The following is a 16,084-nucleotide window of genomic DNA, read 5'->3' on the forward strand; positions in this document are numbered from 1 at the left end:
TTTCTACAGTGTGCCCTGAATTTTCCACTGTTCCCAACTTAATAGATATGGCATTGGCATATAATTTTCCGCAGAAACAACTGTTACTCCATTCAGGGATTGAGGTTCTTTGCTTCCACTACAGATTGGTGCAAGTTCACCAAAGGGTTTCTAATTCACTTCGTGAAACAGAATTTTGATGTCAACAGAAAAGGCTTGCTCAACTAAGTAGCTAAAGAATTGCATATGCTAGAGCTCATTACCATAGAATCACTATGAGCAATAACAGAGAAATCAAAATGTTCGGATTGATTATGATTATCAGGCCATTGGAGGAGAGCAAGACTACATTGTCAACCACAGGACCGCAAAAGATACCATCTTTGTCTGACTTCTTGTGAAGCTTGAAAAAATGATTGGAGTAGCTCTTGAACCTGCCTTGAACTTGATCAAAGATTTCTCTGCTGATCCTGTCCCATTACTTCTTATCGTAAAATTCTGAGCTACTGATCCGGCTTGAACTTCTACGATAAAATCTCCTTCACAGGCATTGTTAGCATCTCCTAGTGTGAACTCCAGATTATATGCAGAACCTTCTGCAAGTGTTACTTCGGTATGTATGCCAGCTGAAATACCTGATACAATCTCCACTGCAGCATTGCCATGGGGCACAAAGAAGTGCTTGGAGCTTATATATTTGATTGTCCCAACCACAGCCCATTGTCTTAACGGTGATTGAACTGGACTTAATGCAGAATCAAGTAGAATCCCCTGAGTGGAGTGCTTAAGAATTCCGGGCCAAATTCGAATCCTCCATTCAGCAACAGGTTATCTGTGTCCAACAAAAATATGCAAAGCTGTTAGAGAGGATAATGGAAAAAATCTTCAACATATTCCAGATTCCATCTGAATGTTAGGAGCAATTGTTAGTACCTTTGCTTTGAACCAGTTTTTCTACTGCTTTGACAAGTAATGAGTCGATGACTGGCCAACATGTGGAGTTATCATCAGATTCAACTGCTTGGCTTTCAAAGACGAGGTTAACTGTTTCATCCTGACCAGCAAGACCTAGGTACTGGCCATAGCTCTGCCATGCTTGCTTCCCATAATGCTGCTTGAAAGAGAAGATCCCCTGATTGTCTGGTCCTGAAACTATTATATTAGCATTGGCTGAACAGTTCTGACCATCTGGAGCTAAAGTAAATGTAAGTATATATTCCATGTAATCGCCGTTGGCTTGGAAAGTCTGGTTGATTTTGGCATCTTGACCCAATTGTATGGCGTGTCCATTATCTGGCAATGCCATGGTTGGACCAGCTGTTACATACTGAACTGTCCCTTGGAATGTCCATCCTGGGATCATGTTGTTTTCATTCAGTAACACAAATGGGACACTGCTGTTTCCGGTCAAGTTCTTTGGTGGTGACTCGAAGTCGGAATTCTGAAGATAATCTGTGAATAAAGTGAATGTCTTACACTTGAAACAATTATATGCAAAGCCAAAGAAGGGGAAAAATAAAGAAAATGGAGCTTTGTTTACCTGCAGATGCAAATCCAAGGAAGAAAAAAGAGGAAGAAAATGGAAAACAATAGAGGGTGCTGCATGTTTTGGATTGAGATAGAAGAAGAGGAAGTCATTAAGCTGAGTATATATATGTGAAGGAGTTGACTTGGAGTTTAATTGATTATCAAATTAAAAGTCCTACGAGTTGCTGCAATGGTGGATCCATGTAGTCATTAGTCGACGTCGAGCTGGCCTGTTCACATTTAAGAAAGTCAAACATAAAAAGGAATTGTGGCATGTTATATATTCTAACATTGCTGATATTTTAAAGACAAAGATAGTCAAATTCTATGCACGATAGAACCCTTCTTTCATGGATGGGTTCCTCCATGAGAGCAAGTTCAAAGTCAATGGATCCCACGGCGATTGGTATTCATTCTCGATGAGGTATTGTACATTTTGGAGTTGTTGCCTAAAAGATGTTTGGGTAAGGATTGTTGGACTCTGTTAGTGATGAGGTATTGTTTATTTTGAAGGAAAAGATCATTCTCACGATTTTATTTTATTTTACTTTTTCCGAAAAAGGCATCTAATGAGGGGAAGATGATATTTTTATATGTTGCCAGTCAATGCTTGTAGATTGTGCTTTTATGAAGAATGGTCATATCTAGAGCAGGTTCGCATGAATGGTACCAGTGTTTATGCAAGGAAACTGAATTGCAGTCATGATAAGATATTCTTCGTTTCGAAAGCGAAGATTTTGATAGTATTAGATATCTAAATTTGGAATATGTCCTGTTATTACCTAATATTTTACAAGTTCAAACCTAAAAATGTAAGCTCGGGTTTAGATCCAAACAAATACAGACAACTCAAATTAATGAGCAAACTAGTCTAAATAACAAAATCCCACACACATAATGAGACAAGCCTCAAAAGCTTTAAAGGACTTTCCCTAACAAAGCACAAGTGCTCTTTCACGAAGCACTCTCCTTTTTATTTTCTTGAAGATTTTCTTTAGCTCAAGTTGTAGGCACGAAATGAATAAGGGATCTAGTAATCCTGAATTTGCAAAGAAAGCTTACACGCAGAACTGTTAAATTTAGGGCATCTACCCAGGCAATCTTGAACAGGGAGCACAAAGCTTATAAAGGCTCATGCACACCACCAATAAGGTACACAACACCCTTTTATCCCAAACCTTATTTCACACTCTCTATTGCTTATAATCATACTGACTTGAGTATTGGAGAGTGCTTCAACGATAAATTTTTTATACCCTTTTGACCTGTTTCCCTTTTTGCAGATTGTCGTAGCTTACTAACCATCATCTCAGCCTAACCCTCAAAAATTGACATAAACAATTGGCACCATCTGTGGGAACCTGAACAACAGCCATGGATTCTCTTACTAAACAACTTATCCAAACCAACACCAGTACACAAAGCCTTGCCGATCTCAATATCGGTATTTTTTTTATGGATAGCCATTTCAAGTATTGCTCCCGTTAGACTTCTTATGTCAGGATACGGATCAAATAATAAATATTCCTTTTTAGGTGGTCTGCTGCTCAATCGATTAGTTGTGAAATACCATTAACTCTATCTACGTGCGATTCGTTAAAATAGAAACTTTTATTTTACCTATTCCTTTCGTTCTAGAAAATAAGTTGAGTTGATAAACTAAATTAGATAGTTATATATGAGTGAAAGAAAGCAGTTTATAAATTCGCAGTAAATTAAACAAAAAAATAGAATCTCATTTCCTATGTACAATAGTTAAGTGGAAGAAAATGTAAGCGAAAGAAGTCTTTACCCCAAGACGAGTTAATTAGTCAATGAGTCAAAGGTCATCACTTCAGGCAATTTTTTTTCAATCACTCATGATTATCGTGACTACCAATCCTCCTCCCAAGCTAACAATCATTGGAAATGCTAGAATGACCTCAGGCACACATCCCTTGCATTTCACTTGTTAAATACGACCTAGCCATGGATATAGTACCATAACCGTCCTCATCACCAAACCAATTCATCAATCGTGACTAATGTGTAGATCAATGTTGGACAACCATCTTCATTTGCAAATAATCATGTGATCCCTATGTACAAGCCCAAATTTGCCCGGGGCCCAAAAACCCAATACACCACAAACCTAATCTAAACTCAAACCCAGGCCCGCACCAAATGAACCAAACCCAAACCCCAATTACATGCTAAGCCTGGTGTGACCCAAACCAAAAAAACCCAATACCTCAGCCCAAAACCCAAAACAAAAAAACCTAGCAGGAAACAAAAAACCCTAGGCGCCGCACCTAGGTCCGCGCCACTTGCTCTGCCACCGTCGCACCTTCTGACCCTCTTGCTACCACCGCCTCACGTCCTATCCGCACCTGCCTCTGACTCCCTACAAAAAAGAAAAACACGCAAAGAATAGTAGCAAACAGAGAAAAAGAAAAAGAAAACTAAAATAACCTGTAAAATTGATATAAAAGCCGAGTATCGTCTCTGTAAAAAGGGTTCTTTTTTTGATAAGAGTGGAAAATAAAAAAAGAAAAGCAGAAACTTCAAAATGTGGAGCCGTGTTGTTTCCTCCTCGTTCTCTTTTTTCTTTCATTTATTTTTTTTATTTTTTATTTTTTACAAGTATATTTTAAAACATTTATAAGTAAAAGAAAAGGGAAAAGAAAGAATCACTTGCGCCTTGCCGGAGGAGGAGAAGCCAAACGGTTTCTCCTCGTTTTTCCGGGTTTGGGCTCACCTTTCACGAGATTCGACGTTGGATCCATGCTCTAGAGGCCACCGGACTCAAAAAGGGACCAGAAAGGCTCGATTTTGCACCTCCGGCGCCGCTTGCAGCGGAACTACGGCGGAGGTGCGTCGGAGCACTTGGCCGGAGCTTGACCGAGGAAAGAGAGAGTTGAGAGAATGAGAGTTTTTCTTTTTGTTTTTGTTAAAACAGAATGGAAGAATGATCTTTAAAAAAAATGTTTGCTTTTATAACAGACGCGAAACGAGTCGTTTGAGGCCTGCTCCAGTGGCCTCAAAACGACGCCGTATAGGGCACCTAAGCGCGACCCGACCCTACCCGACCGTGAGGATCCACGCATTTTGGGCTTTTGGAACATTTACGCGTAAGGTCCCTTAGCTTTCGCGCCGTCGTGCAATGGGGTCCTTTTTTTAAAAAAAAAATTGGCCACGTAATTTTCTGCGCATTTCATTTTAGCCCGCGCCAAAACGCTGCACATAACGATGGGAATATTTGCTCAATCAGCCCTCCGTTCTTTGGGCATGTTATGTTTTGGTCCCTGGGGATCCCTTTTTTTGTTTATTTGCGTTTCAACCCCGAATTCTGTTCCTTAATTCGATTTAGCCTGTTTGTTTTATTATTTTAGTTATTTTGTAAGCAAATTAGGTTTTATTATGGTTATTATTATTGTTGTTATTATTATTATTGGTTGCCCATTTATACTTTTTAATTTCAGATCTAATTATATATACATGTACGAACATATTTTTAATTTTATAAATATATATACACATACTTTTATATATTTTTATGTTTCATAATTTTATATATATATATTATTATTTTTATTTTGTAATTCACATACATATATATTGTTCTTATATGTACATATATATATATATATATATATATATATTATATATATTATAATTTTTATCTATTTTCCTTATTTTTATTATTGTTTTACTTTATGTTCATTTATTTATTTATTTATTTATATGTCCATAATTTTTTTATGTTTTAGTTTTTTTTTTACTTGTTATTGTATATACATGATTGATTTGTTCTTTATTATTTTTCGTTTTTTGCTCATATTATTTTTTTACTGGGTTTCGATTTCTCGTTCGACCAAATAGCCAAATATCATTCTAAAATTTCAAAGTAAGACAATATTTTGAGTTTGAAAATTCGAGAAAACGTGTCCTAATGTGCTGGGTTTCAATTTCTCATTCGACCAAATAGCCAAATATCCTTCTAAAATTTCAAAATAAAGCAATATTTTGCGTTTAGAAATTCGAGAAAACGTGCCCTAATGTGTTGGGTTTCGATTTTTTCGTTCAACCAAATAGCCAAATATCCTATTAAAATTTCAAAGTAAGGTAATATTTTGCGTTTAGAAATTCGAGAAAACGTGCCCTAACGTGTTGGGTTTCGATTTCTCGTTTGACCAAATAACCAAATATCCTCTTAAATCTCAATCCATGTCATTCGAGTTTTTTTAAGGATCGTACTTTAAATCTCTTTAAAGTTTTCAATCTTCTACATTAAGACATTAATTAATCAAGTAGGTACCAATTTTGGGCGTTACGAGGGTGCTAATCCTTCCTCGTACGTAGCTGACTCCCAAACCCATTTTTCTGAATTTTGTGTACCAAAATCGTTGTTTTAATAAAATTAAATTGTTTATTAAAAAAAACCACTTTTCAAGGTGGTCATATCACACCTTATCAAAAAAAGATTGGTGGTGACTCACATATTCGTTTTCATTTTTAAAATCCAAGTCGACCCCGTTTTATCAAAAAAAAGATGTCAACAGCTTGGCGACTCCATTGGGGACCCAAAATAAGTGAGTCGAGCCACGAGTTGATTACTTTTTGTCTTTTTGTTGAAAATTGAAAACTTGATTTAAATATACGATCCTTTCATTGTATTTCATTCGTGTTTATTACAATTTTTATCGTTGTGGTTTATAATTGCTGTGTTAGTTTAAATTTTGGTATCTTTATGCACATTGCATTGCATGACCGTGGGTCACACCCTTTTAAGTGGGAGTGAGAAGCTACTCCTTCGAAAGGTTTTCACCTCTGTGCAGGATAGTGGATCGCTTCCGGGATACATCTGTACTTATGTCTTCGTGAGATTTTCATCTTCATGCAGCCATAGGGAAATGTATTCCCCTGAACCAAACTTGGTCCGTATGAGCCTATAATAGGTGAGGATCGAGGAATCTACTGGTTCGGGTACCTTGCCCTAGAAGCCAAACCACATATAGTGAACCTTAGGAACCTACCCTAGGTAGAACTACGCCAAACCCCTAGTGGTCACCCGAATAGGTGCTCTATTTATTTATTTCTTGCTTGCTTTTATTTTGTACTAACCTATTTTCCTTTGTTTTGATTATGATTGCTTTGCATTTTCATCATAGAAAAGAGGTGTTGATTTAAATTTGATTGCTAAATAGAAAAGCTTGTCATGGAAAATGAATTTCTTGATAAAGTGGAATATAATGTGACTGCCTGAATATGGACTGATTAAACACAACGAGAGAAGGCTGGAAATTCGTGGAGGAATATACAACTATGCTTCGCTGTCTGAGGATTCAAACCGACAAAGATTATTCGAGAGTTGTCATGTCTCAAAGGAAACTAAAGAGCATCGCGGGGTGAGTAATGGGTCGTGGCTTGGATCTAACAAAAAAGAGATAGTAGAGACAGATTTTGGGAAATTCACAAGGTTTGATCCTAGCATCCAGAAATGAAGAAAAAGATCAATGTTTTTGCCTAGAATTTGAGGGCAAAGCCACATATGTAATCCGTTTTATGTAAAGAAATTTGTCTTCTAGAAAAGTTGTTTTAATGGAATTGAATTCAGAATCAATGCCTCTATTTTCTTTTGCATTATTCCATGCATTTGCATTACATTTCATTGCATGCATTAAATTTCACAAAAGGATCCTGATTAATCAAAATTGTCACAGTTACCCTGGAAACTAGTGAGAATTTAGCCACTAAATATCGCTACGGTACCCGCGCCAAAACCAAAGTAATAGACCAAAGATTGAAAAGGCTGGAACAGCTTCAAAAAGATATGCAAGACCAGATGGAAGAACGATTAACTAAAATTCAACAAGATATAAGGGAATAAATAGAAGAATCTCAAAGAAGTACGATAAGTCAATTGACGCAACTAATGGCAAGAAGGCATGATAAAGGGAGGAGCCCTGTAATCAATCTGGGGATGATCATGAAGACCCTACATATCCACCGGGTTTCACCCCGGCTAATACCCAAACACAACTGGAGGCATATCCACAAGGGGCACCCGTTACTATTAGACCCCAACAATATCAGCCAGGCGCCTCGGCTCTGGTGAATTACCAAATAGGCTCAGGTTCCAATCCGGGGGACAATCCAACCAATCCTGTAGTTCCTGATCTAGATGAAATGGAAAAAATGGAAAAAGAAACAGTAGAGCTGCCAAAACAGCTCGAAGATTGGTACAACTGGTTGGAGGAAAAACTCTGAGTAATGGAAAATGTTGATTATCTTCACGGGGTTGACGCTAGGGATCTGAGTTTGGTCCCAGATTTAATGCTCCCGCCAAAATTCAAGACTCTAGAATTTGAAAAGTATAATGGGACTAGTTGTCCTGAAGCTCACATCACGATGTTTTGCCGAAGAATGATAGGCTACGCTAATAACGATAAATTGTTAATTCATTGCTTCCAAGATAGTCTTATGGGGTCGGCTGCCAAATGGTACAACCATTTGAGCCGTGCCGAAATACACTCATAGAAGGACTTGGCACAGGCTTTCATGAAGCAATACAACCATGTAACAGACATAACACCTGACAGAATTACATTGCAAAATATAGAAAAGAAACAAAGTGAGAGCTTCAGCCAATACGCCTAAAGATAGAGGGAAGTAGCGACACAAGTCTAGCCACCTCTTTTGGAGAAGGAAATCACGATGCTTTTCATCAATACTCTGAAAGCCCCATTCATTAACCATATGCTGGGAAGCGCTACCATGAGCTTTTTAGATATAGTAATATCTGGCGAGATGATTAAAAACGCAATAAGGAGTGGGAAGATAGATATGGGATTAAGCGTCAAAAGATCAACACTAAATAACAGGGAAAATGAAGTGAATAACCTGAGCATGCATAGTAAAGGGTATTTCAAATCGATCACTATAGACCAGCCGAGGGTCGTAACCACTGGCTATTAAAGTGCCTCAAGGCAAGAATTCAACTCGAGGCCAAACATAAAAAAGCTCCAGTTCACACCCATCCAGATGACATATAGAGAGCTGTATCAGAATTTGTTTGATGCACATGTAGTATCCCCGTTCTATGTGGAACCCATGCAATCTCTATTCCCGAAATGGTATGATGCGAATGCACAATGCGAATACCACACGGGAATAACAGGACACTTAATTAAAAACTGCACCACATTTAAAAAGTTAGTTGAAAGGTACATTAAGATGGGCATCGTAAAGTTTGACGATCCCTCAGGACCTAATGTGGCAGGAAATCCGTTACTCAGACATCCAGACCCGGAGGTAAACGCGATAATTGAGAGTGAAAGAAAGAAAATCAAAACCAATGTTGCAGAAGTAAAAAACTCACTGAAATGGGTTTTGTAACAAATGATAGACGTGGGATTAATCACTCAGAATTCGAAGAAGAGGCCAAAAGGGACGATGAGCTACTGTGAGTTCCATGCTGAAGAAGGTCATGAAATTTAAGAGTACGCTGAATTCAAAGCTTTGGTGCAGAGCTTAATGGATAATAAAGAGTTTCAATTCTTTGAAGAAGTCAAAGGCTCGGAAGGAATGTTTGGAAATTTGGACGCTAATGCCATATCCAATGAGGGAATCAGAGAAAAAAATTTATCAGGCATTTACCCTTACACACCTAGGAGTGTTTAAACAATGGGACTGTGGAAGAGATCCTTGAATTTTTTAGACCTAATTTAGAGTAATGTCTAAAACACGCTTATTGCTCTAAGCCTAGGAGCAATAAGAATCCTTTTGTGAAATTAGCTTATGTCCAGAATCCTTATTTCAATAAAAATGCATCTTTGTTTCTCACTTCAAGCAAACATTCTTTCATTGTTTCCATTTCATTCATAATCATACTGTACAGATAAATATTCTTAAATTCTTTTATTCTTTGGATCTGCCTTCGTCCTTATAATAGGTATCCAGATATCAATGGTATGAGCGACACTGCTATTGACTCAGAACCTCCTTTTGAGCAAGATATGTTTCTAGAGGAACCTCAGGACTTTGAAGCTGACCAAGACTGTAGCTTATCTCCTGATTTGTTAAAGACGGTAGAACAAGATGAGAAACATATCCTACCTTATAAAGAATCAATGGAATGCATGACTTCTCTCTATGTGGGGCATGAAGGGCATTAGGTCGATCTCGCTAAAAAATTTTGACGGTCATCGATTTATCTTCGTGGGTAGAAGCCACTTCATATGCCAATGTCATAAAGTCGACAGTTAGCAAATTTTTGAAAAAAATCATACGTCGGTATGGAATGCCAAAAAGAATTATATCTGACAATGCACTAAGTTTGAACAACAGGACATTATCAAAAATTTGCAGTCTGTTCTATATTAACATTATGTCACCCCAAAGTAAACAGTGTAGTGGAGGCAAAAAAAAAACCTCTATTAGGGCAACATCTTTCTCTTTGGCTTATTGCAGTTTTTACCCATTGAAGTCGAAATTTTTCTCTTTGAGTTTTTGTGGATCTAATCTCAATTGAAGAGAAATATTCAAAGTTATCCGTCATGGTCAAATGTGCGAAAAGCAAAGGGTGCGAGCTCACAAAAAGAGTTCGCCCTAGAGAATTCCATAAGAGGGACATGGTATTAAAGAAGATCATTTCCGTACAAAAAGGACTTCAGAAGAAAGTAGACGTCAAATTGGGAAGGACCATATGTGGGAGGCCTTATTAGGAAAAACATCGATATTGACCAAGATGGATAGTAAGAACCTGCCTAATCTTGTGAATTTTGATTCAAATAAGAAATACTTTAAAAAAGACGAAAAAAAGAAAAGAAAAACAAAAAAGAGAAAAGAAAAAGGAAAATGAGAGGCCAATGTGAAAACTTGTAAAGGGCGCATTGAGACAAAATGGGGTTTTGAATTAAAAACCCAAGAAAAAGGGTAATTCAAAATTTTGATCGAAGGTGGGGCATGCGGTAGTCTTACTATACCTGAATTAGCAAGAAGGAAGGATGTTACATCTTGGGGATCAACAAAGCATTCTGAATCCTCGAAACACATATCAAGTTCAAAAGGGTCCTCAAGAAGTTTGTGCGGAGAAGCTCATGCTACGATATCTGGGGTACTTGTTTTCATCTTATTCATTTCGGATCTTAGCAAAATTTTCTATTTTGATTAATTTATTCATTTCAAGCTTTGCTCTCAATAAAATTCCATCTTGTCCATTGTGATAATCTTTTTCATCTTATTCAGTTCATCATAGCAAAATTTGCTATTTTGTTTAATTTATTCATTTCGAGCTTTGCTCTTAATAAAATTCCATGTTGTCCATTGTGATAATCTTTTTCATTTTATTCAGTTCGTCTTAGCAAAATTTGCTATTTTGGTTAATTTATTCATTTCGAGCTTTATTCTCAATAAAATTTTATCTTGTCCATTGTGATAATATTTTTCATTGAAATAACTATTAATGGACCGAATATTCAAGCAAAAGGAGTTTTGCATATTACTTTAGAAGTTTCTAAATAATATAGGAACCTGAAACATGACTATTGTTTAAAACACACCAAGTTAAAAGGTTGAAATGTCTAAGAAGGAAAAGTCTAAATTAAGACTATCCTTTCAGATTTTGCTGTCCAAACTTGGATTGAACAAAATGACAAGATGTCGTGTTGGTGACAAAGCTGCAATGAACAAACAAGCAATGATCACCGAGTGATAAGAAGAGGTTTTCTCGGAGAAGAAAATTTTACAATTGTACATAAACATTTGGTACGACACCTTGGGAATGGTGTAAGGCCAAAGAGATTTAGATCCTGTATCCTGGAATTGAGTAGGAAAGGATTGAGAGAGTCAGATCTTATACTCCTAAATTACAGTGGGAGGAGGATAGTTCAAATTTTATGTCCCAAAATTATAGTGGATTGAATCTTGAAGATTACAGTGGATTTGACTTTGAAGATTACAGTGGGGGCAATCCGGTTAAGTAAGATACGAGCATTATCAACCGGACAAGATAGCATTTTGACGGCAATAAAGTCTTATTGAACAATGAGTAATAACAACTAAAACATTGAGGGATCATTTTCATGACATTTTGCATTCATGCATGCACATTTAGTTAGGAGATTTTGATTCATTCTGACCATAATATTCTAATCATTAGGCATAAATAGGCCCATGAAATGGATTTTACAGGTTATGTTCCCCAGAACAGATCGGTGAAACCACAAACCCTATACCACTAAAGTTGTAGTGGAATGGATTGCTGAAGATTACAGATTATGTCTTCCTGTACTAGCAGTGAAGCAGATCGAAAGCACCAGCCTTATCTCCTTGAGTAGCAATGGAGTAGGTCGAAGATTGTAGATCTTGTCTCCTTAAGCAGTAGTGGAGCAGATCGAAGACAGAGAATCTTATCTTCCCAAGGTAGTAGGGAAGCAGATTTAAGCCATCAGTCCTATCTCCCAGAGCAGCAGTGGAGTAGGTTGAAGATTGTAGATCCTGTCTCCCTAAGCAGTAGTGGAGCAAATTGAAGACGGTGAATCTTATCTTCCCAAGGTAGTAGGGAAGCAGATTTAAGCCATCAGCCTTATCTTCTTGAGCAGCAGTGGAGTAGGTCGAAGATTGTAGATCCTGTCTCCCTAAGCAGTAGTGGAGCAAATCGAAGACGGTGGATCTTATCTTCCCAATGTAGTAGGGAAACAGATTTAAGCCACCAGCCTTATCTCTCTGAGCAGTAGTGGAGTAGGTCGAAGATTGTAGATCCTGTCTCCCTAAGCAGTAGTGGAGCAGATCGAAGACGGTGAATCTTATCTTCTCAAGGTAGTAGGGAAGCTAATTTAAGCCATTAGTCCTATCCCCCTGAGCAGCAGTGGAGTAGGTTGAAGATTGCAGATCCTATCTCCCTAAGCAGTAGTGGAACAGATCGAAGACGACGAATCTTATCTTTCCAAGGTAGTAGGGAAACATATTTAAGCCACAAATCCTATCTCCCTGAGATTGCAGTAGAACGGATTAAAACCACAGATCTTATCTCTCTGAAGTTGCAGTAGAGCAGATCGCATCCAATCTTATCTCCCTGAAGTTGCAGTGGAGCAGACAGAAGAAGCCAATCCTATCTCCACAAAAGTTACAGTAGAGTGGGTTAAAACTACAGATATTATCTCTCTGAAGTTGCAGTAGAGCAGATCGCATCCAGTCTTATCTCCCTGAAGTTATAGTGGAGCAAATTGAAGTTATTAATCCTATCTCACTGAAGTTGCAATGGAGCGGATTAAAACGATGAATCTTATCTCTTTGAAGTTGCAGTAGAGCAGATCGCACCATAATAAGTCTTATCTCCTTAGAGTTGAAGTGGAGCAGACTGAAGATAAGCCTTATCTCCCTAAAGTTGTAGTGGAGCAGGTTGAAGATACCAATCTTATCTCCCTGAAGTTGCAGTGGAGCTGATTGAAGCTATTAATCTTGTCTCCCTGAAGTTGCAGTGGAGCGGATTAAAACGATAAATCCTATACCTCTGAAGTTGTAGTAAGTTGGATTATGTCCACCATGATAAGCCTTATCTCCCTGATGTTGCAGTGGAGCAGACTAAAACCACTAATCTCGTCCCCCTAAAGTTGCTGCAAAGAGGATTGAAGCTACAAGTCAGATCTTTCTGAAGTACAGTGGAGTGGATAGAAGAAACAAGACACGGTAGACTAGAATGAAGCTACTTGAAGAAGAGAATCACTCAAAGAAGTCAAGACTTCGTGAGACCGAGCAAATTTGGTCTTTCTTGGTCTTTGCTCTGTTCTCGTTACACGACAACGAGTAAAGAGAGATAGTTGTACAAGCCCAAATTTACCTGGGGCCCAAAAACCCAATACACCACAAACCTAATCTAAACCCAAACCCAGGCCCCGCACAAAATGAACCAAACCCAAACCCCAATTACATGCTAGGCCTGGTGTGGCCCAAACCCAAAAAACCCAATACCTCAGCCCAAAACCTAAAAAAAAAACCTAGCAGGAAACAAAAAACCCTAGGCGCCGCACCTAGGTCCGCGCTACTTGCTCTGCCACTGCCGCACCTTCTGACCCTCTTGCTGCCACCATCTTACGTCCCATCCGCACATGCCTCTGACTCCCTACAAAAAAGAAAAACACGCAAAGAATAGTAGCAAACAGAGAAAAAGAAAAAGAAAACTAAAATGACCTGTAAAATTGGTTATAAAAGCCGAGTATCGTCTCTATAAAAAGGGTTCTTTTTTTTTGACAAGCATGGAAAATAAAAAAAGAAAAGCAGAAACTTCAAAAGGTGGAGCCGTGTTGTTTCCTCTTCATTCTCTTTTTCTTTCATTTATTTTTTTATTTTTTATTTTTTACAAGTATATTTTAAAACATTTATAAGTAAAAGAAAAACAAAAGAAAAGGGAAAAGAAAGACTTACTTGCACCGTGCCGGAAGAGGAGAAGTCGAACGGTTTCTCCTCGTTTTTTCGGGTTTGGGCTCACCTTTCACGAGATTCGATGCTGGATTCATGCTCTAGAGGCCACCGGACTCAAAAAGGGACTAAAAAGGATCGATTTTGCACCTCCAGCCGCCGCTTGCGGTAGAGCTATGGCGGAGGTGCGCTAGAGCACTTGGCCGGAGCTTGACCGGGGAAAGAGAGAGTTGAGAGAATGAGAGTTTTCCTTTTTGTTTTTGTTAAAACAGAATGGAAGAATGATCTTTAAAAAAATGTTTGCTTTTATAACAGACGCGAAACGACGTCGTTTGAGGCTGCTCGGTGGCCTCAAACGACGTCGATAAAACACCAAGCCTTGCGACCCGACCCGACCGTGAGGATCCGCGCATTTTGGACTTTTGGGACATTTGCGCGTAAGATCCCTTTGCTTTCGTGCTGTCGTGCAATGGGGTCCTTTTTGTTTTTTTTTGTTTTTAATTTGGCCACATAATTTTCTACGCTTTTCATTTTAGCCCGCGCCAAAACGCTACGCATAGCGATAGGAATATTCGCTCAATCAGCCCTCCGTTCTTTGGGCATGTTATGTTTTGGTCCTTGGGGATCCCTTTTTTTGTTTATTTGCGTTTCAACCCCGAATTTTGTTCCTTAATTCGATTTAGCCTGTTTGTTTTATTATTTTAGTTATTTTGTAAGCAAATTAGGTTTTATTATGATTGTTATTATTGTTATTAGTATTATTATTGGTTGCCCATTTATACTTTTTAATTTCAGATCTAATTATATATACATGTACGAACATATTTTTTAATTTTTATAAATATATATATACACATACTTTTATATATTTTCTATGTTTCATAAATTTATAGACACACTTATATATATATATATATATATATATTACATTTTAAAATATGTATATTTTATATATATTTTTATTTTTATTTTTATTTTATAATTCACATACATATATATTTTTCTTATATGTACACATATATTTTATATATTTTATAATTTTTTATCTATTTTCTTTATTTTTATTATTGTTTTACTTGATGTTCATTTATTTATTTATATGTCCATAATTTTTTAAATGTTTTAGTTTTTTTTACTTGTTATTGTATATACATGATTGATTTGTTCTTTATTATTTTTGTTTTTTCTCATATTATTTTTGTTTACATTATCATATTTATTGTTCCATTATGCATATTAACATCATACTTAAAAAAGAATTTTTTTTTCTAAATAAGACAATATTTTGCGTTTGGAAATTCGAGAAAATGTGCCCTAATGTGCTGGGTTTCGATTTCTCGTTCGACCAAATAGCCAAATGTCCTTTTAAAATTTCAAAGGAAGGCAATATTTTGCGTTTGGAAATTCGAGAAAACGTGTCCTAATGTGCTGGGTTTCAATTTTTTCGTTCGACCAAATAGCCAAATATCCTTCTAAAATTTCAAAGTAGGACAATATTTTGCTTTTGGAAATTCGAGAAAATGTGCCCTAATGTGCTGGGTTTCGATTTTTTCGTTCAACCAAATAGCCAAATATCCTATTAAAAATTCAAAGTAAGGCAATATTTTGCGTTTGGAAATTCGAGAAAACGTACCCTAACGTGCTGTGTTTCAATTTCTCATTTGACTAAATAGCCAAATATCCTCTTAAATCTCAATCCATGTCATTCGAGTTTTTTTAAGGATCGTAGTTTAAATCTCTTTAAAGTTTTCAATCTTCTACATTAAGACATTAATTAATCAAGTAGGTACCAATTTTGGGCGTTACGAGAGTGCTAATCCTTCCTCGTACGTAACTGACTCCCGAACCTATTTTTCTAAATTTTGTGGACCAAAATTATTGTTTTAATAAAATTAAATTGTTAATTAAAAACAACTACTTTTCAAGGTGGCCCAATCACACCTTATCAAAAAAAGATTGGTGGCGACTACTATATTCGTTTTCATTTTTAAAATCCAAGTCGACCCCGTTTTATCAAAAAAAAGGTGTCAACACCCTAGATTAAACACTCTATTAGTCACATCCAGACCGCCGGACGTCAACAACCTATAGCAAATATTTTCATAGTCGTCAATGGCTAATGCTATACCCTTGGGTTCACAGCAGCCCAATCCTCATTCCCAGTGCACGTCACAATTTT

At 37.2% G+C, this 16,084-nt stretch overlaps 1 protein-coding gene across 1 annotated transcript; it reads right to left on the bottom strand.

Annotated features, from left to right (window-relative positions):
• Positions 1-93: 93 nt before the first annotated feature.
• LOC105769612 (protein DUF642 L-GALACTONO-1,4-LACTONE-RESPONSIVE GENE 1-like) lies at positions 94-4,271 on the bottom strand. The gene is made up of 5 exons (XM_052633453.1): positions 4,244-4,271; positions 3,817-3,889; positions 1,520-1,578; positions 913-1,431; positions 94-811 (listed from the first exon to the last, which is right to left on the bottom strand). Exons 1-5 carry the CDS (start codon positions 4,269-4,271, stop codon positions 726-728), a joined length of 765 nt encoding a protein of 254 aa, XP_052489413.1. The 3' UTR covers positions 94-725.
• Positions 4,272-16,084: the final 11,813 nt, after the last annotated feature.

Source organism: Gossypium raimondii, chromosome 7, assembly GCF_025698545.1.
Source record: "Gossypium raimondii isolate GPD5lz chromosome 7, ASM2569854v1, whole genome shotgun sequence".
Taxonomy (NCBI): Eukaryota; Viridiplantae; Streptophyta; class Magnoliopsida; order Malvales; family Malvaceae; genus Gossypium; species Gossypium raimondii.

Bases quoted from the DNA above. Each gene is read 5' to 3' on its own strand.
- LOC105769612 (XM_052633453.1), bottom strand. From the start codon at position 4,271: ATGGATCCAACGTCGAATCTCGTGAAAG. The intron at 3,890-4,243 runs GTGAGCCCAAAC...TCTTTTTTGTAG, and splicing joins AACGTCGAATCTCGTGAAAG to GGAGTCAGAGGCAGGTGCGG. The intron at 1,579-3,816 runs GCAAGTGGCGCG...CAAAACATGCAG, and splicing joins GAAGGTGCGACGGTGGCAGA to CACCCTCTATTGTTTTCCAT.